Source organism: Xiphias gladius, chromosome 22 (assembly GCF_016859285.1).
Source record: "Xiphias gladius isolate SHS-SW01 ecotype Sanya breed wild chromosome 22, ASM1685928v1, whole genome shotgun sequence".
NCBI lineage: Eukaryota > Metazoa > Chordata > Actinopteri > Istiophoriformes > Xiphiidae > Xiphias > Xiphias gladius.
Window position 1 is genome coordinate 25,432,063 of NC_053421.1, and position 26,127 is coordinate 25,458,189.

Here is a 26,127-nt window from a genome sequence, read left to right on the forward strand (position 1 = left end):
CTCCCTCTCCCTCTCTCTCTCTCTGTACCTTTTCAGCCGACCCTCTGGTGGGAAGCATCGCCACACAGTACCTGACCAACAGAACAGAGCATGACAGAATAGCCAAACAATGGACGAAGAGATACGCCACATAGACTTCCTGCCACGAACCGCCCCCTCCTTTACCTCCCCCACCCTTCACTGTACCTCTCTCTACCTCTCTCTCACCCTTAGTCTGTCAAAGCACACTCACTAAGTGCAACGGTATACCCGCCCTCCTATCATCACCCTCCTCCTCTTCCTCACCCCATCCCCAAACATTTTATCTACCTTTTCTGTGTAAAAAAAAAAAAAAAAAAAGGAAAAAAAATCAAACCACAACAACAACAAAAAAATGTCCTCTGTTCCTTGTTGACTTGAAAGCTTCTTTTTTATACAAAGAGTAGATTGGGATTTTTATTTTCCAATATCTGAATGTTGGAAGTATTGTATTGGAGAAAAAACACAGAATATTATAATTATCATACGCATTGTCCTCCAGCTATACAGTATGTATTCTCATTTTCTTAGTGGCACCTGGAACAAACATGCAGAATATATGCTTTTACTTTGTTTCCCTTGTTTGTTTGTTTGTTTTTTTTTGTTGTTGTTTTTTTTTTGTATTTGTCATCAATATGTTATCTGCATGGAACAGGAAGGTTTGCGCCAATGGATCTTTCATGCTTTTTAACTTCCTCTGATTTTGTTTGTACTGTATGTATTTTTTCAAAGGCTTTTGAGGCAGACCACAAAAGTATAGGTCTGCCTGTGAAAGAGGCAGGACTTGTATATTTACTGGCTACCCGCCACCTCTGCAATTGCAGAGTGGTTTGTTGTGCACTTGTATTACTGAAGCACCCAATAAAACACACTGTGGTTGGCTTGTGAGAAAAGGCTCGGCTCTGTCTGGGATTTGTGCTCGGCTACATCCGCAAATGCGTATTTACACCCGCTGGGAGATCTTCCCTTCTCGCGGCCCAAGTCTCACCTCACGACTGCTTTTATGTCTGGCGCGCACACACACACACACAGAAACACACACACACACACACGATTATAAAACTTTACAGTCACGGAAACATCACCTCAGATGTTATACGGGTAAGAATCCACAAACTGAAGCACTCTTATTACTGTAAATAGCTTTTTGATGTAGTGTCTGAGTACATTTAAATTGATAATTCATTAATATAGAGGGATGACAATGTTGACTTGTAGGTCCTTGGTCTGCAACTTCGGTCCAGACATATATATATTATATATTATATATATATATAAACACAAAGAGAAAAGACAAAATCTCTCCCTTGGTTACGAGATAAGTGCTGCACTAAAGTGCCTTCAGTATATGTATGTACATATACCTGTATGTACTGTATGTGCATACACATGCATACATATCTAGACATTTTATCTAGACATTTTATATACTTAAGAAGATATAACTTTAACATTTTCTGACACTTCAGACTGAATTTCAGCGTTTTCTGCCTCTGCCCCTTGTTCTAAATAAACAACATCCAACCAGGAAGGTAATAAATGTCTTTGAGATAACAATAACAGTATGAGGGGTCCTTCAGAGAACAGCGGGCAGTTATTTTTTTTTTTTACTGCTTTGTTGTAACTGTGATGCATTAAGCAAAGAATCATTGTTTGAAGCAGGACGGCCGGGAAACCGGGGAGTTTCTAACCGAAAATATCAGATATACCCGTACTTATCACTTCCCAACCACGTGATAATATGTAAAAAATGACTCATCGATAAAGTGAAATTAGTGTGAAAATTAAGCTTAAAAAAAAGCCTCAAATCTATTTGTAATTGAGTACAATGTGAGTAACAGTTTGTAGTTTTCTTTCATAAAAGGTTTGTGTAAATTTAGTCAAAATCAGTGTTGTGGAAATGTAGTTTTATGTTTTTCTCTCCCTCTGCTTGTTGATTAAAGGATGTTCAGTATTTCACAAGGGGGAAAAAATAAGAAGTGCTTGAAAGAGAACTAGGTTTTTAAAGGAGCAGGTGACGTTTTAGTTTTTGGTAAGATAGTATGAAAAGTATAAGGGCCTTATGAAGTAGAACTTTTTCACACTGATATTATTGAACACAACATGTTTTAGAACTTTTCAGGAACAGCTGACGTGATCCTTTTTTTTTTTTTTTTTTTTTTCCATTCAGGTGATGGAATAAATAACATGGCCATTAGCCTGCAAGACAGCAGCCAGCAGGATTCTTGCCAAACTGGCTAAAGTCTCCGAGCCTGAAGCGACGGGTGCCGACATAACAAGGCTGGATATATATAAACGCTTAGCAGAGATTCGATGGGTGGATCGCGTTGACGCGTCGCAGCAATGCAGTTCGTCGAAATGATTTATGCTTTGCCGGATCTTAAAAACTGCACGAAAGGGTTCGGTTGTGTGACTCTTGTTGCAGGACAACACTAGAATATGGATCAAGTAATTCAATGCCGGCGTGAATCACGGCATCGAAGGGTTTTGAATGTTTCATTATGCACCTAATAGATCACCTTACTGACCTTTTCAACTCATGTATCCATTAGTAACAGTATATAATGTCCTTCACGCCTCATTTCACTGCTGCAAGGCGCTGCTTCCACCTTACCAATCATCTAACACTGTACCTTTTAGTAGTAATTGCATCAGATGTAGTTTAGATAAGCAGGTTTTGAGATGTTGGTTTCGCATGATGGAAGTACAGAGTGCAGACAATCGATGCCTTTTAATACAAAAATACAAACTACCCACGTGAACCTCCTGAAAGTGTGAAAACGTGCTCCTGGGCTGGTACAGACGATGAATATTTTCAACTCACCGGTGCCACGATAATACCGTGTTAGTTATGAGTAAGTGTAAGATGTAACCACAGACGTGTGGTCAGTTTAAAGTGGTTTTTAAAAAAAATTCAGTTTCCACGGCCACTGATGCAGCAGCTGAGTCGAGTTAATATAATACACAACACAACACACTTTTCCTCAGCGGTGGAAGAAGCACTCAGATCTTTTAGTTAAGTAAAAGCACTAAAAGCAAACTGTAAAAACACTCCTTTACATGTAAAAGTACAAGCAGTATCAGAAAAATGTACTGAAAGTATTGAAAGTGAGAGAAGTCAACGCAGTAGATTGTCCCCTGCGAGTGTTACACAGTTATACATGTCATTCGATTATTGATGCTCCTGCTTTTCAGCAGCATTTTTACTGCACCAGTTGGTTGAGGTGGAGTTAGTTTTGACTCTTCTGTACAGGACACAAACTAGTGATTATTTTCACTACGTGTTAAGCTGCGTATTATTTTTCTCGATCAGTTCATTTACTGTTTGGTCTGTTAAGAAAAAGAATTAAAAAAAATCAGGAAATTGTGAGAAACGCCGTCAGAAGTCCAGACCTCAAAAATATTATTAGAAAATTAAAAGGATTAAAAGAAAAAGGCCATAATATTTGTGAAGGTGGACTTTTTTTTTTTTTTGTCATTTTACATTAAAAAATGACTTCAATAGTTGTGTCAAAGTCGAGGCCACACAGTAAACAGAAATATACATGTAAAGTAGAAGTACCTCGGATTTGTACTTGAGTAAATGCACTTTCAGCCGCTGCCTGTATTTCATTTCATGACCAGTGAAAATACAGACAATCGTTTCACTACATTTTGGCTGTTATTTATCATTTTACTGGGCTTGGATTAAATAAAAGTAAATGTCCCAGAACTCAAAAGTTCACAGGTTCGACCTCCTGTTGCAACCACGTGTGCTGTCAAAGTGTCATCGGAGGAGCCCCGAGGTTTAGATGAAATATATTTCGGATTATTTCATCCTTATAAAACACACACACACACACACACGCGTTGTAGGGCTGCGCTGTTTCCACAGCAGGACCGGTGCTGCTCAGCCCACTGCAACCGCGGCAGGCTACTTCCGTTCCGCAGAGGGCGACAGGCAACAGCCAGCCGAGACTGTGGCGGAGGTCCAGACACAATAGACGGGGTAAGTTTTAATAACGGGCGAAATGGGCGATCTGAGGCCGAACACTTCGGCGCGTGGTCAAAGTACGCGAGTCGGCCTGCCGCCCGTGTGCGTTTTCAGGTGAGGTCGACGGCCGGTGTGTCGGTACGCACGCTGAAAAGACGAGAAAAACAAACAGGACGGCGGTGGTTGGTCGGTCGCACGGAAAACGGGCTCCGGCTATGTGATGGAACGCAGCGGTTCCCGGCTACTGTCTGACGCCTTTAATGTGTAGTTGTCGCATTTGGCCTCGAAAAACACATTTGCGCGCTCGGTCCTGAAACCCACAGTCGCAGTGTTGGGTCTAACAACTGCGGCAGCCGACGCCTGAATTTCGCCCGGTTGTCAGCTCCCCGTGAAGGGGATGCCTAGCGAGCAGGTTTCCCCCGTACGCTGCTCCAAGAAGTAGTCCTATCCGTGAAGTCGCTGGGCCCGAGTGCTGGAGTTACAGGGGGGGGGCAACGGATTAGCGGGGCAGCGCTAGCTTTGTGCACCGGGGGTCCGCCGCAGTGATAAACCAACGAAATCGTGTGCGTTTATCAGCGTTTAATGGAAACACGGCAGTCTTCGGCTGAGCCGTGAAATGGTTAACTCTGCACTTAGCTAGCTCGTCGGCTAACGGCAGTTCGTTCACCGTTACGGAAACGTTAAAACAGCGTTGTTAGCCCCCCCCCCCCAACACACACACACACACACACACACACACACACACACACACACACACACACACACACTCTCACACACTCACACACACTCACACACACTCACACACACTCAAGACACACGTATATACAGTTTAACAGATGATTAGTATGTAATTTTCCTGGAAAAATATAAATAGTGACTTCAAATATTCATCTAATATTTACACATAATAATAATAATAACAATAATAATAACAACAACAACAACAACAACCACCATCACCATCACTTTTCATTAAAATACTTAAGGGTAAACAAGTGGTGACTTTAAATACTTGGGTGTATAGAAGTACACTTGTGTCAGGTCCTCTGCACCAATTGTAGTTGTAGACTTCAGCACACAGATAAAGTCGGTAGAGAGGAAAGTATGACAGATACTAATGGAAACCAGCGGGGATGACACGGACCAGAATTATTCAACAATTTGTTGATATTTATACGACATTGTCGTCACTCTTCGCCAGCTGTGTACAACAATAATTCAAAATGTTATCATCTGTTAATCATTAAGCGAGACCTGGACCCAGATAAGCGGCAGAAAATTGGAGTACACGGATGGATAGATTAACAGATTATAAAATAACCCATTTGTTAAAGGTCCGTATGAACTTTACGAAACACCAGGGGTCCGGAACAGTGGCACTCGGAGATTTTCTGGACAGTTTTTTTTTGCTAAACTCGCATACAAACACATTATCTAAGTAACCTTACGCCTGGGGCAGCCAGGAGAAGTATTTATTATCTTTGCAAATGAGTTTTAAGATTTGGTAATTCATTGAAAGGCCTTTTATTGAGGAAGCTGAAATCAGTGCTTTTTAAGGCTGTATGCAAAACTCTGGGCTCTCCCCTGGGCAAATTACATATTTTATTCATCTTTTTTTTTGACGTGGAAGAAAAAGTACATACAAGCCCCCCCCAAGAAGCAAACAGTCATTAAAAACGAGCCCTTTTCAATTATTAACGCACTGTTACTTTTTATTTCACGAATTTAAAAATAGGAGAAAAAAAATGAACAGTAATTGTGACGTGCAAATGTTTGGGCACCCTGCTAAGTCAGGATGTAGTAACTCCCCCCCCCCTTTGGCAACTGTTGAGCACGAGACGGAAATATTCTGCTCTGGAGCTGTGTGATATAAAGTAGCACGGGAAATAGAGTATTTTCATTTACAGTCACTCTGATTATTATTTGCCGGGATAATCGATTAGCCGCAATTGTTTGGCATTTGGCATTTTTTCTTTAGGGAAAAAAAAAGGCTAAATAAGTTTCCAATTAATCTTCTGTCGTTGGACTATTCAATTAATTGACTAATCTTTGCAGCTCTATCATCAAACATTGCAAAGGTATAAATGAATATCAGCAAATTCTGGATGCTGTGGTGCAGTCGGTCGACAAACGGGCACTTAAACGAGACTGGCTTCTGCAGGACAACGATCCAAAGCAAACGTCAGGATCCACCATGAACTACTTCAAGAGACAGAAGCTGGGGGTTTTGAAGATCACAGAAACTTTGTGTTGCACGCAGTAGGCTTGCGGTGATTGGCGGTCAGGTCATCCATTGACCATTGAGATGCAACAGATGCTTGTTGTTTGCTTGTTTGTTTTGTTTTCAGTCAGCGATCATCACCGTCAGTCAGCAAAAGCGACTCACCTCCTTAATTTAAAACGAGCTCCTTGTGCTCTGACAATCCGACGAAACCCTGTATCTCCATTCTGCACGTGCCCGCCACTGCTGCTTGATTATACCCAGAATGTGTGTGTGTGTGTTTGTGTGTGTGTGTCCGTCCACTGGGTCCATGAGCAGCGTGTGACCATGGTTTTTATTTTATTTTATTTTTTTCCTCCGCTTCGCTATGAGTGCCGATGTGACTTTATGAGGGTTTGATCCCGATAAAACCAGCTGTAGGCGCATATAAACTGGGTAGTGCGTCTTTAACAGGCTGTGCGCGCTCCTGTGGGCGGCAATCAGTTTCTGGCACAACGCTGGGTCTGTTGCTGCAGGGCCGGCTCATGCCTCTAGCTGAGGCCTCACATTCACTTGTGAATATACAGCTAATGACTGTAATTATTGACAGTTGACTTAAAATTATTTTTCAGTTATGCACTGCAGAACTAGTTTTTGTGTGTAATTAGAGAGAGAGAGAGAGAGATACACACAGAAGACCGAGAGGAGAAGGGAGCGGGGAGGGAGAAATCTCCATTCAACAAGCTGCTGCTGTGGACAAATTATATATTTTAGTGATCACTACTTTGTCTCATAAAACGAACCAAAATACGGGTTAATGACAGGATCTGTACTGTCAGATGGGCTTTATTTACATTTAAAATGTGTGACGAGATAAAAAGTTACCCCGCCACCAGATCGCTGGTAATGACAATGTGAAAAAACAGATGATTAAGCAAGCAAGACACCCAAAAAATGTCTCAGAACGTAAAGTGATCTGCAGGAAGAGTGGGTGAAAATTGCTGCATCAAGAATAGAAAGACTCTTCAAAAAAGTGCTTGCAAGCTAAGTACTAACTTAGCAAGGTGCCCAAATTTTGTACGTGCCAAAGTTAATGTTTGTTTTTTTTCTGTTTTTAAGGTCATTGAATAAAAAGTAAGTGTATCAACATTTGACAAAAGGCTAATTTTAAGTCTGTCTGTCTGCAGGAGTTATTTACTTGTTTAACTGTAAGAATCAAGAAGATTCTCACAAAGAGGCACAAGGAGTGACCCAACATGCGCATATAACTCTACGAGCTACTGTGGCTGGTAACTAGCAGTTGCTTATGAAAACTTGAAAATGACTCTTCGTAGTGAAAGTTACTTGTCATCTATAAAACATATCAGATATTGAAGGCCTTTTGGAGGGCAAATTAGCTTCTGCTTTGGTTGTGAACCGTTCTGCAAGTGCCGCACCTCTTGCACCTGTGATGTTAATGTAGATAACTTATTTTACTGTGTTGATTGCTGCCTCAGGTTCCGGCTCTTCTCCAATTCAAACCGGTATGTCGGATGAGGATTCCCGTGCAAGCACCAGCTCTTCCTCGTCGCCACCTTCCTCCAGCCAAACCAGACAGAGGGACACGCCTTGCAAGAAGAAACGGGAGAGCAAAGCCAGCATGAGCAAGACCTCCAAGCTGCTTTCCACCAGCGCCAAAAGGTAAAAATAAATCGGTTATTATATTCTGATGTTGCTTGGGAAATCTCTCACAATCAGTCCGTTGTTTTTGTTTTCTCAGCCTCCCAGTATTTTTGCTTTAATCACATTTCTTTCTGGTAATGTTTTATCTTTGAGAAGAGAGGCACGTGACAGAATTCTTTTTTTGTTTTTTAACACTAATACAAACATCTTTGGGAGCATTCAGTCGATATCTTGCATGGATCAGTAGACACAAGTAGGCAAATGTGACACCGCACTGAGCTACGTCTGTTGCAGCTGGAAAAACGGATATCTGAGCTTTCAGTGGTGACTTTCAGAAGAACAAGCAGTGTTTTCCAGTACTTCCACCTTGCATCGTTCAACAGTCATATAGGAGAAGATTTGAGTACAGATGAGGAACGCATGCTAATTTCTTCTTAGACAGCAGTTTCAACGGACCATATTGTACACAGTCAAAAGATATGCTGTGTTTATAGTAAAGGACACAAAGCTCCCTTTTCTCTTCTAGGAAAGTAACAGACAGATTCTCATGCTCTTGGTCTTATTATAACTTACTTTCACAATCATTGCTCCTTTGTATTGCACAATGGCATAAAAATACAGTACTCACAAACTGACTAAGTTATCCAAGTTGTAAATCACATTTCACAATAATGCACTGCAGATATATTTAATTATATATCAATAAATGGATATATATATCTTTAATTATATGTCTTTAATTATAAGTGTCAAAAACAGAATTTGTGATTATTATTATTATTATTATTATTGATTTATTTTTTTTTCTCACGCGTGACATTTTTGTGATAATCATGGGATTCTCCAGTGACTGATTTTGATTTCTTTTTTGTGTGCAGGATTCAGAAAGAGCTGGCTGACATTACACTGGACCCTCCACCAAACTGCAGGCGAGTAACTGGTTTTCATGTTGTGTGCTCGTGTGATACCTGCCGTTCCTACTGATGGGGATCATTCTTCAGTGTGTAAAGTAACATGAGGTTGTATCTACGCATTATTTGTCAGCTGTGTGTGGAGACATTTGTACACCAAAATAGTTGTGTCTTGTGCACGGAAACGACAGTAAACGTGGATCCAGCACTGATGCCTCTTGTGTTTAGCGAGGTCAGTATCAAGCTGGATACTTATCCGGTATATCAGACTATGCATCACTTGTACTAGTACCTACACTGGCAAGTTAATCCATTAAGAACTGGAAAACCATCATGCAAAACATGCAGTAGAGCCTGACAGATACAGGCTATTCGTCGCCATCGATATTTGATATATTCGATGTATTTAAAGATATTTGCTCCCCAAAACGAAACAAACATCTTTTATTATCAAAAAGATTGTGAGCAAGATATGTGAGCAGGACATTTTACAGTGAAACATTTTTCATTGCTCTCTGGTGGACAACCATGGGGACATGGTTTCTAAATTACCTTAAACACATCTTTGGCTTTTCTACATATTAACGACATATGCACTACAAGATACCAGTGTTTCTGTGATAAGCTAAAATTGGCTGATAATATTCACCGTGCCAATATGGGCCATGCTGCTATGTCAGTTGTCTTATAATTACACACTATTTCTTAATTTTAGGTGCAGATGTTCAATCACCAAAGTTATTATAAGTAAAGTTCTAATTTTGAGTGTGTTGCCGTCAAAGATCCAGTTAGGTACAGTATCACAATTTACGTGATTTTGCCTCCGTGCACCATCACAGTGGATTTCAAACAAAGCCATCAAGATGTGATTGAAGTGTAGACTTTCAGCTTTAATTAAAGGGGTTTAACAAGAATATTGCATTAACCGTTTAAGAACTACATCCGTTTTTGAAAATAGTCTCTCATTTTCAGGGGCTCAAAAGTAATTGGACAATTGACTGACAATCAATCCGTTTCAAGGCCAGATGTGGCCTGTTCCCTCGTTATTTCGTGACAAATTAAGCAGGTAAAAAGGTCTGGAGTTGATTCCAAATGTTGAATTTGCATGTGGTAGCTGTTCATGGAAACTCTCAATACGTGTTCCAAAGAGGTGTTGATGCAAATGAAGGAGGCCGTTATTAGGCTGACAAAACAAAACAAACCTATCAGACAGATGGCGGAAACTTTAGGAGTGAAATCAACCAAAATCAAGATGTGCAGCCCAAGTAAAGGAAGGAATGAAATGGGTGGTGAATCAAACAAAAAACGGCCTGAAAAAAAAAAAAAGACAACTATGTGGTGAAAAACCCTCCCTCCATAGCAGTCAATCAACAACAACCTCGGGGGACTTCAAATCAATGTATCATTGTCTGTAATCAACTTCTGAAAGACGCCTGAATGATGAAAGTGATTACAAATTTTGATATTAGAAAATGAATGAGGGACTATAAATGTAAAAGCCTCAATAAAATATATCAATGAGAAATTCAATCATATTGATAAGACTGCAGTATTTCCCTTTTAATCCATTTAGAACAGGTGAATAACAAGCACCATTAAAACTGTAAAAATATTCACCCATAGAACCTTTTTCTGAAAGAGTTTTTTTTTTTCTCCCCACTATTTTTCAGTTAAAAAAAATCTTAGTATTACCTTTCTCAGGGAAGCATGGCACTCGTAGTTGGTGTAAGATGGGGGATAGATCTAGAAGTAGAAATAGAAACTAGAGAGCTAGGCTTTCATTTAGAGCTGAAATGATTAATCAGTCAGTCGACTGACAGTAAATTAACCAGCAACTATGTTTTATATGAGAATGAACTGAATATTTTGGGGTTTCGGACAAAACAAGCAGTCTTTCACTTTGGGTTCTGGGAAACTGTAACGGGAAGTTTTCACTGTTTTCCGAAATTTCACAGACAAAATCGATTTAATGGGGGACTTGATCTGCAGATTATTTGATAATGAAAACAAACGTTAGCTGCAGCCCTAAACTCAAATGGTATTAAGCATGAGGATTTAACTTGACCCTTCTGCAGCTGCACTAAAGTGTTGTGATTAGAAAGACTATCCATTAAACTGGATGGTCTGGGCTCAAGCTCCCATTGCAGCACTCCCTCTCCCTCCTGCAGTGGCCCGAGGCAAATCACTGAAGCCCTCGCTGTTCCAGGCTGCTGTTCTGCAGCTGAGCTTGACCTCTGACCTCCCTGAGAAAGGAGCAAAGAAAAAGGAGGAGTCTCTCCCATCATGGCTCCATAGATCAAACAAGTAACCTCAGGGCAAACACCATTTACGAAAATGAACGCTGTCTGGATATTTGCTGCGAAATGAAAGAAAAAGAAAGGGGATGTTTATTCACAGTCGCAGCCTTGAAACCACACTGTTCCTACTTTGAATTTTTGTTGTTACTGCTGCCACTTTACTACAGACTTTTTCCTCATGTATAAAAACAACAGCCTCTCAGTCTGATTCTGGGTGGGAAAACTAGCACCAGACAAACGCTGCTGAATTTCTGCCCTACAGGCAACCAGCCTTCATTCGAAAGTCGGCGTGTTTATAATATCAAGCACCTGGCAGGAACAAATGGGGTTTTTTTTTGTTTACCACAAAGCAAAAAAGTTTTGAAATGTGTGTTTTCAGTGTATCATCTCAGTAATTTTAATTTGGAGAATTGCAGCAATCTGGAAGAAAACAAAGTATTGTTTTTTTTTCAATACAGTACTCAAAACCATGTTTTTATATTTTTTCTGTTGGATTTTATTCAACATTTTCATTGCTCAGAAGTAGTGCACCATGTATAACTTTCATATAATATCATATGAACATCTTTTAAAGTATTTTTTAACACTTACACAGTATTTATTGATAACTTCATGTGCACCTACAAAATTTGTCCACAGTTCTTCCTCACGGCAGGAAACAAATAGTAGAATGGTGAAATGCATCATGTAGTAAAACCTGCTAAAGCTTAGTAAAATTCATTCTTAAATCCAGAGAATTTTCAATGAAGCATTGAGAGACATAGAGATTTGTGTCCCTAATTATGTTCTTGGTTAAATTAATAGCTTAAATCATGGATTAAGGATGGATGGCTGCAGCAGAAATTTGAGGTAACTGAAAGTTTTAGCAACAGGCTTTAGGCAAATTCAGAAAGGGCCACCTAATTACGACAATGAAGCATGACAGCTTTAAACAATACAATCTGCTCCGGCAAATGAGGGATTAAAAAGCCATGTTTAATTGAGTACCTCGTACCATACCGTAATGTATCTAATGTAATAACTTAAATGGTCAGAATGTGAAAATACACTCAAGCTTAACTTATTTATTAAGAGGAATGTAGCATTACTTTATTTTTAGTGGTATTAATAGAAGTGAAGTCATGAATTCTACATATTCTTTCCGATTTTTCTGCATGTAGTCTTTACTGAATAGAAGTTGATGTGAAATCTGTAATAGACAATACCAGCAACAGTGTCGTTCCTGCCAGGGTATGGTACAGCTTATTTATTTATTGGTTGATTTATTAGGTCTGTGACACTAAGGCTGCAAATAATAATTATTTTCATCTTTGATCAATGTGCTGATTATTTTCTCGATGAATTGTTTAGAAAACAGTGGGGGGAAAAAAAGTCCCGTTTTGATTTCCCAGAGGCCAAAGTGACGTCTTCAGATGTCTTGTTTCTCCCAGTGACATAAAACAGAGAGGGGCAGTAAATCCTCACGTTGGAGAAGCCGCAGTCAGAGGATGTTTGACATTTCACCCTGGAAAAATAACCTGAAACAATTAATCTAAATACTTGCCGGTTAATTTTCTGTTGTTCAACTAAATAATTAATCGACTAATGGTCTCAGCTCTATGTGAAATGAATCCATTTCATTAAAGAATAAAACTTCTGATCTCTGAGAGCTTGTACTCTGGTGAGTTTTCGTACTGAGATTAGATCCAGCACTGCCACTCCTGAAAACTCTTTAAGTTCAAACATTAGTCAGCTCTTTTTCCTGTGAAAGTCTCCGCCTTGAGTACATTTCATAGTGTGGACGTGACTGCTGTCCAGCTGCGTTGAGATTATGCTTGTTTCATAGCTGTAACTGATGTACATCAAACAACATTCTTCCTATATAATATCAAAACGAACTGATCCTGTGTCAGATTCTTGTACCCCCTTGAAGGCTAATCATGAATGCAGATAAAGTCAACGTTTTCATCTGTCACATTTCCAGTCATATCTTTCAACACCCGATTAATTAGCCCAAACCGCGCTCTCTGGATTGATTTGACTTTTTTTTTTTTTTTCCTGTGGAATAGTTTGTACTGAAACTCTGCCAAACATCTAGGTTAACATTGATCAAAAATAAACAGCAGTTGACAACATCTGCCCCCACCCGTCCCCAGTTGTTTTGGATCAATACTATTATATCTTGTACTTATTCGCCGCCCCCCCCCCCAGGTTCAAGACCACATGTTCTGCATGTAAAATGGGATAAAGACTGGGCTGCTTTGAGGAAAAATCAATACAGATTACAGATGATGACACACAGACACTTCGCTGGGGGTTTGCTTTGAAGTGAAGCATATTCTGAATGATGCACCAGGGAAAAGGAACTTTCACCATTCCACATTCAAGGGGAAAATATACTGCAACTGTTATGGCTGCCAGTCACTCTGAAGAGTCTGCCGGTGTTAATGCATTTTATATCCAAATTGGAATGATTAATTAAAGGCACAGGGAATTTGACTGTTACAGATGCTTTTCCCTCGATCTTTTTTGAGGAAATGTTTCACACACCATCTACTCCTGCTGAACGAAGTATTCACATTGGGTGGAATTTCCCTTAAATGACAAATATCAAGCAGATCTTGAATGGAATTCGTATTTGTAGTCAGTTTTAGTTCAACTCCTACTGAAGAAAGAAAGTACAACACCCACGTACTCCAGTATGCTGCCAGGAAGCTTAATGCACGAAGTACATGAATGAATGTGGGACTTTCGTGCTCACTACACCGATTACTCCATTAGAATGGAACGGTCAAAGTAAAAAATCGGTCCCGTTCGGTTTGCTAATCATGGTTTGGGGCATGTGTGTATTGTTCGGTTCATTTGAAATAGGCTATGAGGCATGTGCAGGAAAAAAACTTAAAGCTATTGTGGGGGGGGGCCTCGTGGCAAAAACCCAGTGAAACGTCTCAGTTGTCACGGATGAAGTGACGAGTGCAGCTGTCAGTCAGTCTTTGAAATGGCAAGTGGACAAGGCGAAGTATAGTTAGAGGATCCGCCAGCATCGTTTCGGTCTGCTGTGTTAGGGATTTAATTTTACCGATGACAATGCCCGGGGGGGGGGGGATAAAACGGCGACTGCGTGCAGGAACTGTGCAACACGCATGGCTTACGCCAGCGGCAATACTTCCAGTATGATGAACCATTTAAGAAGACTTCACCCCAGTGTGTGTGTTGACAGCGCAGGGAGGAGAGAGTCGGGTAGGAGAGAGCGATTCCTTCTCCCCTCAGCATGTAAACAGCCTCGACATGCAGATTCAGACTGGGCCAAATCCGTCACTGAAGCAGTGGGCGCATTTTCTATTTATTTTTTTTTGCACTATTTAGAAAAAACCTGTCCTTTTTATTTAAGATTTGACAACGAACAAGTGTTTGTCCTTTTATGTTCTTCGCCAGAATGTTGTTAACTTGTGTTAACTGTTAGCCTTAATTTTTATGCCAAACGAATAAATAAAAGCATTCTGAAATTTGCAAATGATCCCCCGCCCCACCCCGACCCTACCAAAAACGTACTCAACTGAAACCCGTGACCCCAAACTGTGATGTGAACCGAACTGTGAATTTTGTGAACCGCTCCACCCTTTATACTCCATTGATGTGGAACCAGTTGTATTTATTTGAAGGAACAGCAGCACATAATCTCCATTGATATATTGACGTGCTTCCTCAGTGTGTGGGTGTCTTTTTTTTTTTTTTCCCTCTGTCTTTTCCCCTGACTTCATTAATTATGCTGTATTTGCTGTGTACATTTTTTTTTCTGTTTGTAGAGGAGATTTAGTTTGTATTTGTTTTTTTTCCTGGTGGTGTTTTTTTTTTTCTTTTTTTTTTTTCTCAGAATTATTGATGAGACATTATAATCTAGCACATAAATACAATTAACCAATACGACAACCAACAAACAAACACTGATTCTTTTGAAATATAAATTCTGAATCATGTTGCACAGTAGCAAATCAATCTGTAGTATTTTTAAGGACAGTGACATGGAAATAAGCTAAATTTACAGTGACATCTTAAGATGATTTGTAGGTTGTGGATTCAGCACCAGAGAACAGTTCTCCTGTACGGATAATACATTACCCACCGCTTCAGTGTTTGTATTTTTTCCAAGTGATTGTGCAGCTGTAAGAGAAGGTAATCTTTCTGTCCGCAGTGCTGGCCCCAAAGGAGACAACATCTATGAGTGGAGGTCGACCATCCTGGGACCACCGGGCTCCGTGTACGAGGGAGGCGTCTTCTTCCTGGACATCGCCTTCACACCAGACTACCCCTTCAAACCGCCCAAGGTACCGGCATTAGCGCCACATGTCTTTAAGCTGGCCCTACACAGCCAGAAACAGCCCTGTGCTTTTCCAGTCTAGGTGATAGATTCGTGAGTGTGAAGACACCAGAACACTGCGCGGTGGTTTGTAATACAATGAGACAGGATTATACAATTCTGCCAAGGATACCTACTGATGTATCCTGACTTGGCTCTGAAACGCTAACCACACAAAATGGGAGACAACCTGATTAAAGAACACTATAACTATTCAGAAGAAAATTGAACTATATTGTGCAGAAACCCGACATCAGTAAAGTGCACAAAGCGGACTTATTTTGACTAATTATACTACGTATGAAACTCTGACTGAAGTTTTTTGTATTTTCGCCATCAGGTTTGGCTTTGAAAAATGTTACGTAAAGGATACGTCTGATCTTTTTCTAAATTTTATTTTCAACAAATCCCTTTAAGAGAACAAAGCTGACAACGTGACTCTTAATACACGCAGCTATTCATTCCTACTGAGGGCGTAACCTTTTTTTGTTTTTTGTTTTTTTTTAAGTTAATAATTTTCTAAAACAGCCAGTCACTCTTTACAGTGAACATGACTCAAACAGAAGTAAAGTGTTGGACTAGTATTTGTTGGGGACTATTTTAGGCTGTGGATTTATTGCTCTAGTGAGTACAGCAGCCTGACAGCACATGTGGTATCAGCTCAAAATACACTACACTTCCCAGTGTGGCTCATTCATGTGTTTTTAATAGTTTTTGGACAACAATGGAGCTTTATGGTACGGAGGAAGAACAATTCATAGTTGGTCTTTGGTCTTTTCGTGGGATTTGCAAACAACAAGAAAAATATAGAATCTCAGATTTGGCATCCGTCAGATCGCTTGCACTTTTGTCGGGGCAGACACCAAGTGCTTTCTGTGCGATCTTTTTACTGAGGCGCAGCCTCTCCTGCTTTGTTACACTGGCAACACACCAGCACACGTACCCTCAGAATTTTACACACATTTAAATTCTTAAGCTGGATACTGACTACGTCAACAATAGTAAAAAAAAATGTATAGCGTTGTTAGTCCTAATATCTGGAAAAGCTTGACCTCTGCTTCACAAAGTCTTGATGAACAGTTTTTAGCATCTGTTTTCTCATGAACTGTAGTTTCCAGTGTAGGTATACAGAAAATGCCATATAAAGCTACTTGTCAGTTCCCTTTAAAAGAGGGAAAAAAAAAAAAAGGCCTTAGAGGGTATAAAAAGTATTAATTTATTTACAAAGGTATTGGATACTTTTCTTGCCTGCTGTAGACAGCAACATTAGCTCTAATTAGTTGTATTTTTTTTTTTTTGGTATGTGTTGGGCTGCCAGGAGACGATATACAGACTGATGCGACAATGGATTATGTTTGCAGGAGGCTTTTTTCTGGTTTTTAGTGGGAGGTTATTATCTACTCGTTCTTTTTTTTTGCCATTTATCGTCTATAAATACATTACAAAGAATTGAACTTTTATACAGTTGCAGAGAACTGGAAAAAAAAAAAAATTGGAAATCAGTGTCAAGTAAATTCACTATACTTAATAGATACTTAATAAATAATTGTAGGCCTTATTCTCCCTAGTGGTTTGCTGTCATTCTTTGACCTGTATGACTGTGAAAACGGTATTAAATTAAATTCTATGTGGTATTAAAAACATCTTAAAAAGTATTAAATCCAATTTTGTGAACACTGCAGAAACCCTGTCATTGATGTCTGGGATTTTTTTTCCCCCCCAGCTCATTACTGCTTTGTCTGTATACTGTAGTTAGACATTCAGTGAACTGTACTTTCCACAGTCTGTACAAATGACTAGATGGATAGTGGTTCATTCATTTTTTTTGCCCACAGGATTATCTGTACCAGTTAAGTTACAAATAAGGTCGTTATTAATGCTAACCCTGATGGAAAAAAACAGTTTTTTGTTTTATTAAAGCTCATATCCAGTGGGATCAAATGATGAAATAAAAATAGAGATTTCAGTCTAAACAACAATGAACATAACAGGAGAATGAAAAAACAACGTGGTAAATAAAAACAAAAAAGGAAAAATAACACAATATTTTTGTTTTGGGACTTTTTTTTCTGCTGTTTGTTTTTTGCGCTAAAGCAAACCCTGTGTGGATATATACAGTTGCAATGGGAAATATTCAACCCCCCAAAGAAAGCAAGGATTTATAACTTTAAACTTTTCTGCAGAGCTAGAAAATGAATAATATAGTATTTTAGAGAAGCAGGATATTTTGATATTTTATGCTGCCATGTCACAATTATTTAACCCCTATATGATACTGCTAATTTTAAAATCTACTGCTAGTCCCAATGACTTAAAGTGGGGTCAAAACACGATTACCCCATTGGCAACTCAATAACAACCCTTAATTTGCTTCAGCTGTGATGTGTTTGTGTTTATATAAACACCACCTAGGTGTTCAGGGTGTGCTGCAACCATGGCGAACACTGAGGAGCTGTCACAAAAGCTGAGAGAGGACAGTGTCATTGCCACAAATGCGCAATGGGTATGAGAAGAAGATTTCCAAGACCTTGCCAAGCATTGTAGAATCTCAAAACTTACGGCGCAGCAGCAAACCTGCTTGGCCTCAGGAGAAAGCCCAAACTTCTTCAAGCGGGCTTAGCCATCTCATCAGGACAACGAAGACATAGACCCGTGTTACTGCAAAAGACCTGAAGGATGACATGACGGGAGGCCGGGACACGTGTGTCAGTGCCAACCGTGAGAAGATCACTCAACAACCAGGGACTCGGCGGCCGAAATCCACGACGCATGCCACTCTTGACCGAGAAGCACGAGAAGAGTCACCGGAACATGCCAGAAGGAATTTGCAGAGTTCTGGGACACAGTTCTATGGAGTGACAAAACAAAACTGGAACTGTTTTGCCATATGGATCAGCTGATTCTGTCGCAACAAAGGCGAGGCTTATGACCAGAAGAATACTTCCCCACGATCATGCACGGACCTGGGTCAGTGACGATCTGGGAATGTTTTTTCTGCTTCAGGAACTGGCAGTCTTGACCATGTGACTGGCATCGTGGATCCACAAATACACCAAGACATTTGCCTTCTGTGGTGAGCTTGAACCTAGATAAGCGGACTCTCCAGCAAGACCATGATCCCAGGCACACTTCCAAATCCACCAGAGCTTGGTTAGGGAATCTGTCCTGGAGTGGCCTTCTCAGTCTCCAGAATGCAATCCCATAGATAAATCTTTGGTGGGATTTAAAGAAAGCAGTTGCAGCACAGAAGCCATCGAACCTCAATGAGCCGGAAGCTTTTGCACAAGAAGAATGGCCAAATATTCCACGAGAGAGGTGTCAGTAGCTCCTCAGCGCCTAACGAAATCGCTCATCAGAGGTTATCAAGGCAAAAGGATGCTCCACCAAGAACTGAGGTTGGGGGATGAATAATAGTACACATGGGCAATTGTCGAAAGATCTAAATGGTTTTCGTTGAAACTCAGTTATATCAACTTATGTTATCAAAATTGCTTGTATGTATCAAAAAGTATGTCGTATATTTTCATTCAGTTCCATAGACATCACCGTAATACTTTTAAAGGTGATGGGGGTTAAATATTTCTGATTGCAACCGTATTTCTCAGCTCTCTAACATTATATACTTTTGACTGAATACCAGATAGGTATTCAGTGTGTGTGTGTGTGTGTGTGTGTGTGTGTGTGTGTGTGTGTGTGTGTGAATGGAAAGTTTGGTTTACCGTGAAAACCACAGCAGGAAATAGCCTTGTGAAGTTAGAGAAAGAAATATGAGATTTAAAAATACCCATACAAGCCACATACCTGCAGCTTTGATGCTTCATGTAGACCTACGCCGGCACATGTAAAAATATCAAGCTTCCAGCTGAGGTTTTCCACGGCTCACTTGTTCCAAAATAATTTTGTTTTTCAGTGTTGCATCAGTGCATTTACTGTAAATACACCACATGCTTTCATTTCCAGTAAGTGAACTGATAACTTAATGAGAGCCAGCTCGTTTTCAGTCATCTTTTTGTTAAAGCAAAAATCAAAGCCTGTAAAAGAAGTGATATTTTCAAGTTGGGGTTTCCTGGTACTTTGAAGTTCCTCTTTTCCGCCACCAGAGGGCTTTGTCTCCTGCAGAGTTAAAATTGAAACAAATCAGTGACTGCAGGTTTGATGCTGTAGCTCCAGGTTCAGTGTTTCTGCACCATTGAACTACTGCCCAGTTTTGACTAAAATCCTTTTAATGTAACACAAACTATTTAAGTTTCTACATTAATAACCCTTCTTTAGTTGAAATGTGTGACGGCTTGTTCTGGGTTATATCTCATTAAATGGATAGCTTATTAAAAAAAAGACAATGTCTTTTGCAGTTGTAAAAATGAATAATTACGACTTCCAAACATATCCACCCTCACATGACTGTCAGGTACCTATAGTATACTGCAACAATACGTAACATTAAGCATCGTATTTCACTGTAACAATTATTCAATTGAAAGAAAATTCATTATCAACTATTTTAACAATAGATTCATCGCTCAAGTAATTTTTTTAAGCAAAAGTGGAAAACATTTGATGGTTCCTGGTTCTTTTCTTGGTCTTGCATTATAGTAAATTGAAGATTTTTGGGTTTCGAACTGTTGAGCAGACAGAGCAGGACATTTAATGATGCCACCTTTGGCTCTAGAACATTGTGATTGGCATTTTCACTGTTTTCTGATGTTTCATAGACCAAATGATTAATTGATTAATCATGAAAATAATCAGCAGATCAATAGATGTAAATAATGGTTAGTTGCAGCCCCACTTTTAGTGTATTTGTCATGTCTTAAATCCGAGAATAAATAATGAACAAAATAAAAAACCACTGTAAAGTCCTGACTGTGAACCGCATCGTTTTTGCGTCTGCAGGTAACATTTCGTACGAGGATCTATCACTGCAACATCAACAGTCAGGGTGTGATCTGTCTGGACATCCTGAAGGACAACTGGAGCCCCGCCCTCACCATCTCCAAGGTGCTGCTGTCCATCTGCTCCCTGCTCACAGACTGTAACCCAGGTAAGGCCGGCACATAAAGATGGGCGTGTCAGTGAAACCCGGTTAGAGTAGTTGGAGCTTTTTTGACAATGACTGAACCGCCTCGTCGAAGTTGTGTTTAGACAGTTGAGTTGCTAACTGTTCCAGGTGTAACATTTGGGTCACCGGTCAGATTTTGTGCGTTGAGTGTGCTGCAGGTCTGACGCGTTTATCACAAAGCAGAGCCCGTTAGCAGCAGGAGACAGCGGTGGCCGTGGTTTAAAAAGCTTTTTCTATTTATTTTTGTCTCGTTGTCGGCCCCCTTCAAATCTCATTCATATCTGCGCTACTTTTTACAGTGTGAAACGTTAAGTATATGGCTTAGGGGCTGACGTGAGAAGGTGAAAAAATGAATTAAAGTGTTCAGGCTGAGTTGCAGTTTCGGCGATTGTGAATTGAATCACCTTTCTCGTTAAATGGCACCTAAACAGCATTTACAGGGTTTTTACAAAAGAACAGGAATTTGAACCTCGTGTGGCGTAAATGCTGGTAAGTTTTGTCGGGGTTGACACCTTTTACAGGAAACCCAGCATCATCTGGACGTCCTATTTTAGTTTATAAATGTACTTGCCTTGTAAGAGTGAAAGCCGCTAGGGAGTTTTTTTTTTTTTTTAATTTTACCAGCCACTCCAGACCACAGACAAAAAGTTAACTTTGTTGTGCCAGTGTCTCAGCTCACACACTTGTTCTGACATCTGAGTGCAGCTTTAATGAAAGATTGTGTTAGAACTCAACTGTCTGATTCTGCTCACGCACAAATATTTGACTCTATAATATAAAAAGACTGATTTTGAAACGGCTAAATTGTGGTAGTGGAATTGATACTAAAACATTTCTTAAAATGTTCTGGCCTAAATAAAGACAACTGTCACTGATAAGTGCCAGAGTCTACAGACCTTTTCAAAACACACAAATAATGTTGGGTGAAGAAAATATGTAAATTTATAAACCCCTCAAGGATATTTGTTCTCTCTTTTTCAACGTTTTGTTTTTTTCTATATGCAGAAAACTTTTTTAAAAAAAATCGGTTTCAAGTTTTGTTTTCTTTTTGTTTTTGTTTTTTTCTTTTGTTTTGTTTTTTGTTTTATGTTTTTTTTTTTTTTTTTCCGTTCAGCTGATCCCCTGGTGGGAAGCATCGCCACCCAGTACACGACTAACAGAGCGGAACATGACCGAACAGCCAAACAGTGGACAAAGCGATACGCCACATAAACCCACAGAGGACGTCGGCGGGAGGAGGGGTGGGGGAGGAGGGGTGGTTTGTGTTAGGGGGTTATTTCTATCTCAGATTTTTAGTACTTTATTGTCTGGTATATTTTTTGCTTCCTGATTAAGTTATCTCCATAAATATGGTAATAAAGGAACACAATGGAAAGGAAGTCTTGTCTGCTGCTTTTTTTCTTTTCTTTTCTTTTTTTTTTCTTTTCTTTTTTTTTTTCTTTCATTGTTAATTGAAGGGTGGATTCCAGATACAAACCAGCCGAACAAATTACCAGTAATCGCTAAAGCTAGTGCTGAGAACACTTGTAAGCCACATTTCCAAATAATTACTTGAAGTTTATGAAGAGAGTAATGTTTTTAATATCGTGTCGATGACTTTGAAGATAACTCCGTGCATTTGGCGTCCTGTTTGATAATCTGGTGACACATTAACCCACCTATTTAGCATTTTATAAGCAGTATATAAACATTTAATAAATGATTTATAACACACTATGCTGTGGTTGTAAGCAGACATCAGTGTTTCATTAATGTATTTTGTCAACAACTGTAACTCCTCCTGTGGACACCCATAGGTGGAAGCTGCTGTATTAACAAATAATGAAACAAGGTAATTTAATACAGTTGTAATAAAATATGTTCAAAGGAAGTTATAATTGTTGACAAATACGTTACATTACACTGCACCTGTAGTTGTCAGAAGATAGAAGGATTTAAGTGTTTAAAATGCTATCTGCTAATAACTAAATTCTGTTGTTATAAAACCATTTATTAATTGTTTATATAGTGTCTAGAGATGTTAAATGGGGAGGGGGGTGTAAAGTACCAATAAGTTAAGAGGAAACCTGACGAAATCTTTTCAATTTCAACCTTTTCCTGATTTTCACATTCAGACACTTAAGTATCATATAAACATGACAGTAACAGCAGGACGTTCGATGTGTCTGGTAAATCTAAACAGGTGTTTGAAAACCTGGCTGCCTTTCGCTTCCCATATTCGTTTCACAACCACAAATTGAGTGTCAGCTGGGGTGGGGTGATTATAGTTTAATATCATAATGCGTTTAAGACTATTTTTCCAGTGTATGTCATGGCAAATGTATTCATAGTCACGCACAAATGGATCAAAGCAATGTTCAATCCATTAAACTCTGCTCTGCTGTTTGGTGTTAGATCAGACAAAACTCCTCGCGTGTTCAAAGCTTCAATATCTTATTGTTTTGTTGGCTTTTAATCAGTTTGTCATTATTCGGGCAACAGATTTTTACTCAACAACGCTAAATGATCATCACAATGCAGCTCCACTGAAAATCAGTAAATTCATTGCATTGTTTTCCGTGCCCGTGTGTCGCTGTATTTTCTAGATCAGCTTTTAGTTAAGTCATCACCTCTGGGGGCACAGCTGTCTCACAAAGCCGGATTACTAAATTAGCTGAATAACTGGTAACCAGGTAACAACCAGCAACAGATCTTAACTTGACTCTGTGCTCCAGTTTCAGCCGCGGCCACATAACATCATAATCCTTGTTCGTGACCCCTTTCACACAGTATCAGCGGAGGTGTTGGATTTGCTGCAGAAATCTAACGCCTGAAGGCATTTAATGTGAGAATGGCAAGTCGCGTCACCTCAACCGCATCACGTAGGGCGGACGAGGCAATAAATAACTGTATTTTATGAATCTGTTGGCAAAATAACTGCCCTTTGTTTCTGACCCTACGCTGGACTCTCGCCTTTGCACAGCAAGGCAAGAAACACATGGGTTGCCCTGTCAACAACACATGTAAGTTCTTTTATAACTTTGTTTTGACACTTAAGATAATGATAATTAGTACAGCTGTATGTAAGTATGTAGCTCAGAGAGGTGGGAGAGACACACTCATCTCTCCTTAGATGTCAACACGGGGGATACCGTTTGATGGATCCCCTGCACTTGGGAGACCTGCACTTAGAGAAAAAGGCAGTTAATCCCGACGCGCCGTGTTACGAGGTAGTAAAAATGATCTGTGCCTCAAAGTGCCCTTTTTCTGTCGACTTGATGCGGTCGATTTCGTACGTCCCAGAATAACCGGGAGCTGAACCTGTCAGGAAATGTATTTTTAAAGGGGCAAAGTCATCGATAACGCAGCACGGGCACAGTCGAGAGGAAACCGTCGGAGCCGCCAGAATAGATAAACATCTACAGTACTTATTACTTAATTCACACAGAGAAATTGCAGCAACAGACACGACTATTACAGAGGAGATACACCAACTGTGACAGGGTTCAACGTTTTTTTTCTTACTTTTAAAGACGGTAGATTTGGCTGACTTTTTAAAAAACTACAAAAAACTGAAATGTAATGTAAAGTATACAGTTTGAGAGAAACCAACTGAGGACTGAGAAGTGAGTGAAGTCTCGGACCAGCTGAGGATATACAGTGTGGGAAGGGGATCTATAGGAGGCTCTCTGACGTGACAACAAGAAATGAGGTGTAAACCCAAATGTTGCTCAGTCAGCCTCCCCTAAATGAACATACCACAGTATTTATGCAATGTGACTGGATTCTTTGCTTTACAGTTCATCCCTTAAACTTAGGTGATGAACCTCAGCAAATGGATGCTAAACAATACGCCTGGCGACATGTGTGTATATTTTAGTGATTGTCAGTGTATACAAAGCCTGACGCGGCTCATTCCTCTGTGCGATAGAGCTCCATCGTGGTCCAAACCCTAAACAGCACATCAATGATTCACACTGTTACACTTCATTACAATGAACATGGGCTCTTTGGTTTATTTTTGCTCAATCCACATCCACCGTCTTACGGCTTGAAATACCCACTGGAGCACCAAATCTGTGGCTGAAAATAGTCCCCGAAAAAAATACACAAATGACTCTTGCTTGAGTATTATAAGCATCACTAATATAAACATTAGAAGAAGGCTTATAATGTTTAGTATCTGGCATGTTCAGGCTTTTTTTACGCATGACTTACGACTCGAAATATTAATTTTTTTTAAAACTGTGTTTCAGTGTTCAGCTCTTAAAATACTTCCGATGGCTGAAAGGGTCTCGATGATCTTATTTCCTGCCAAGAGGGAACCATTCCACTAAGACTTGAACTCTAGCCACACAGCTGAATCTGGGAAACGATTACACTCTCACTCTGCACAATTGTTAGTAGTACACAAAAGGATTCCTGGCCCTCTCTTTCTTTTAAATAATCTTCTTACAGATGGGCTTCTTAAAAAAAGGACCCATTATATTCTAGGAAAACAAAAAGCAGCGGAACAGATCACTGATTTTCAAAACACAGCTGGTGTTGCACACGTGCAATAACAAATCCCGAACTCGACAAAACAAATTCCTCGGGCCAACAAGTGTGAACGTTAATCATTGACATTCAAATCACTCATTCACATTTTAGGTACACCATGTAGTTTAGCCTGTGAGATTTACAACAGCCAAGAGAGTACATTGATTTATGACACAGTAAATATAATAAATGTCACTTTATTACAGGTAATTCAAATGAACTAGCATGAATGCCAAGTACACAGCGTATGATATGAGCTGCCTACTCTACTACGAATAAGTCAGGTAGAGTAGTAATTAATCTTGCTCTTGTAGTACAGGATGTATGCTTCGGTTCGCTGTCATGCTGGAAGGTGAAATTCCTCTTCTGCTGTGTAGCAGGCGCCTGAAACTCTTGCACCAAAATGGACGGGTATTTGGAACGCTTGATGATTCCCTCCGCCTTAACTGAAACCCCAGTTCAAGCAGGAAAAAAGGGAGCGCCAAGGCGTGATGCTGCCACCACCATGCCTCACTGTGGCTACGGCTGTGTTGGTTTCTTTTGCCGATCGTACCCTTTGGTTTCATCAGACCATAACACATTTTTCCACAAGGTTTTGAGAGACTGGGTGTGTTTTTGCTAGATTTAGTCATCCTTGGAAGATTTTTGTTTTGTGGTTTTATGGGGGGGGGGGTTCGTGAGACAAGGCTTCCATCTTGCCACACTACCCCATAGCCAAGATATATGAAGAATACAGGAGATTGTTGTCACATGTAGACAGCCCCAGGTACCCACCAGAAATTCCTCCAAGTCCTTGAATGTTGCCATAGGGCTCTTGGCAGCCTCCCTGACCAGTGTTCTCCTTGTCTTTTCATCATTTTTGATTTTTGATCTTGGTAAAGTCACTGCTGTGCCACATTTTCTCCACTTTTCGGTGATTGTCTTCACTGTGTTCCGTGGTATGTCCGATGCCCTTTGGACCCCTCTCTCCTGATTCGATGCCTTTCAACATTGAGATCCCGTTCATGCTTTGGAAGCTCTCGGTTCTTGCGGATGGCTACAACCAAGAAGATGTCAGGAAAAGTCCTACTGGAACAGCTGAAGTTTATTTGGGGTTAATCAGAGCTGGTGGCACGTGTACACTACCTACTATTTAACATGAGTTGGAATGTGA

At 40.0% G+C, this 26,127-nt stretch overlaps 1 protein-coding gene across 1 annotated transcript; it reads left to right on the top strand.

The window, feature by feature from the left end:
- The first annotated feature begins 3,875 nt into the window (after positions 1-3,875).
- Positions 3,876-21,706, top strand: LOC120784533 (ubiquitin-conjugating enzyme E2 E1). Its single transcript, XM_040118417.1, has 6 exons — positions 3,876-4,006; positions 7,688-7,871; positions 8,732-8,782; positions 15,233-15,365; positions 20,291-20,438; positions 21,571-21,706. The coding sequence occupies exons 2-6, from the start codon at positions 7,717-7,719 to the stop codon at positions 21,666-21,668; spliced, it is 585 nt and encodes a 194-aa protein (XP_039974351.1). The 5' UTR covers positions 3,876-4,006; positions 7,688-7,716; the 3' UTR covers positions 21,669-21,706.
- The last annotated feature ends 4,421 nt before the right edge of the window (positions 21,707-26,127 follow it).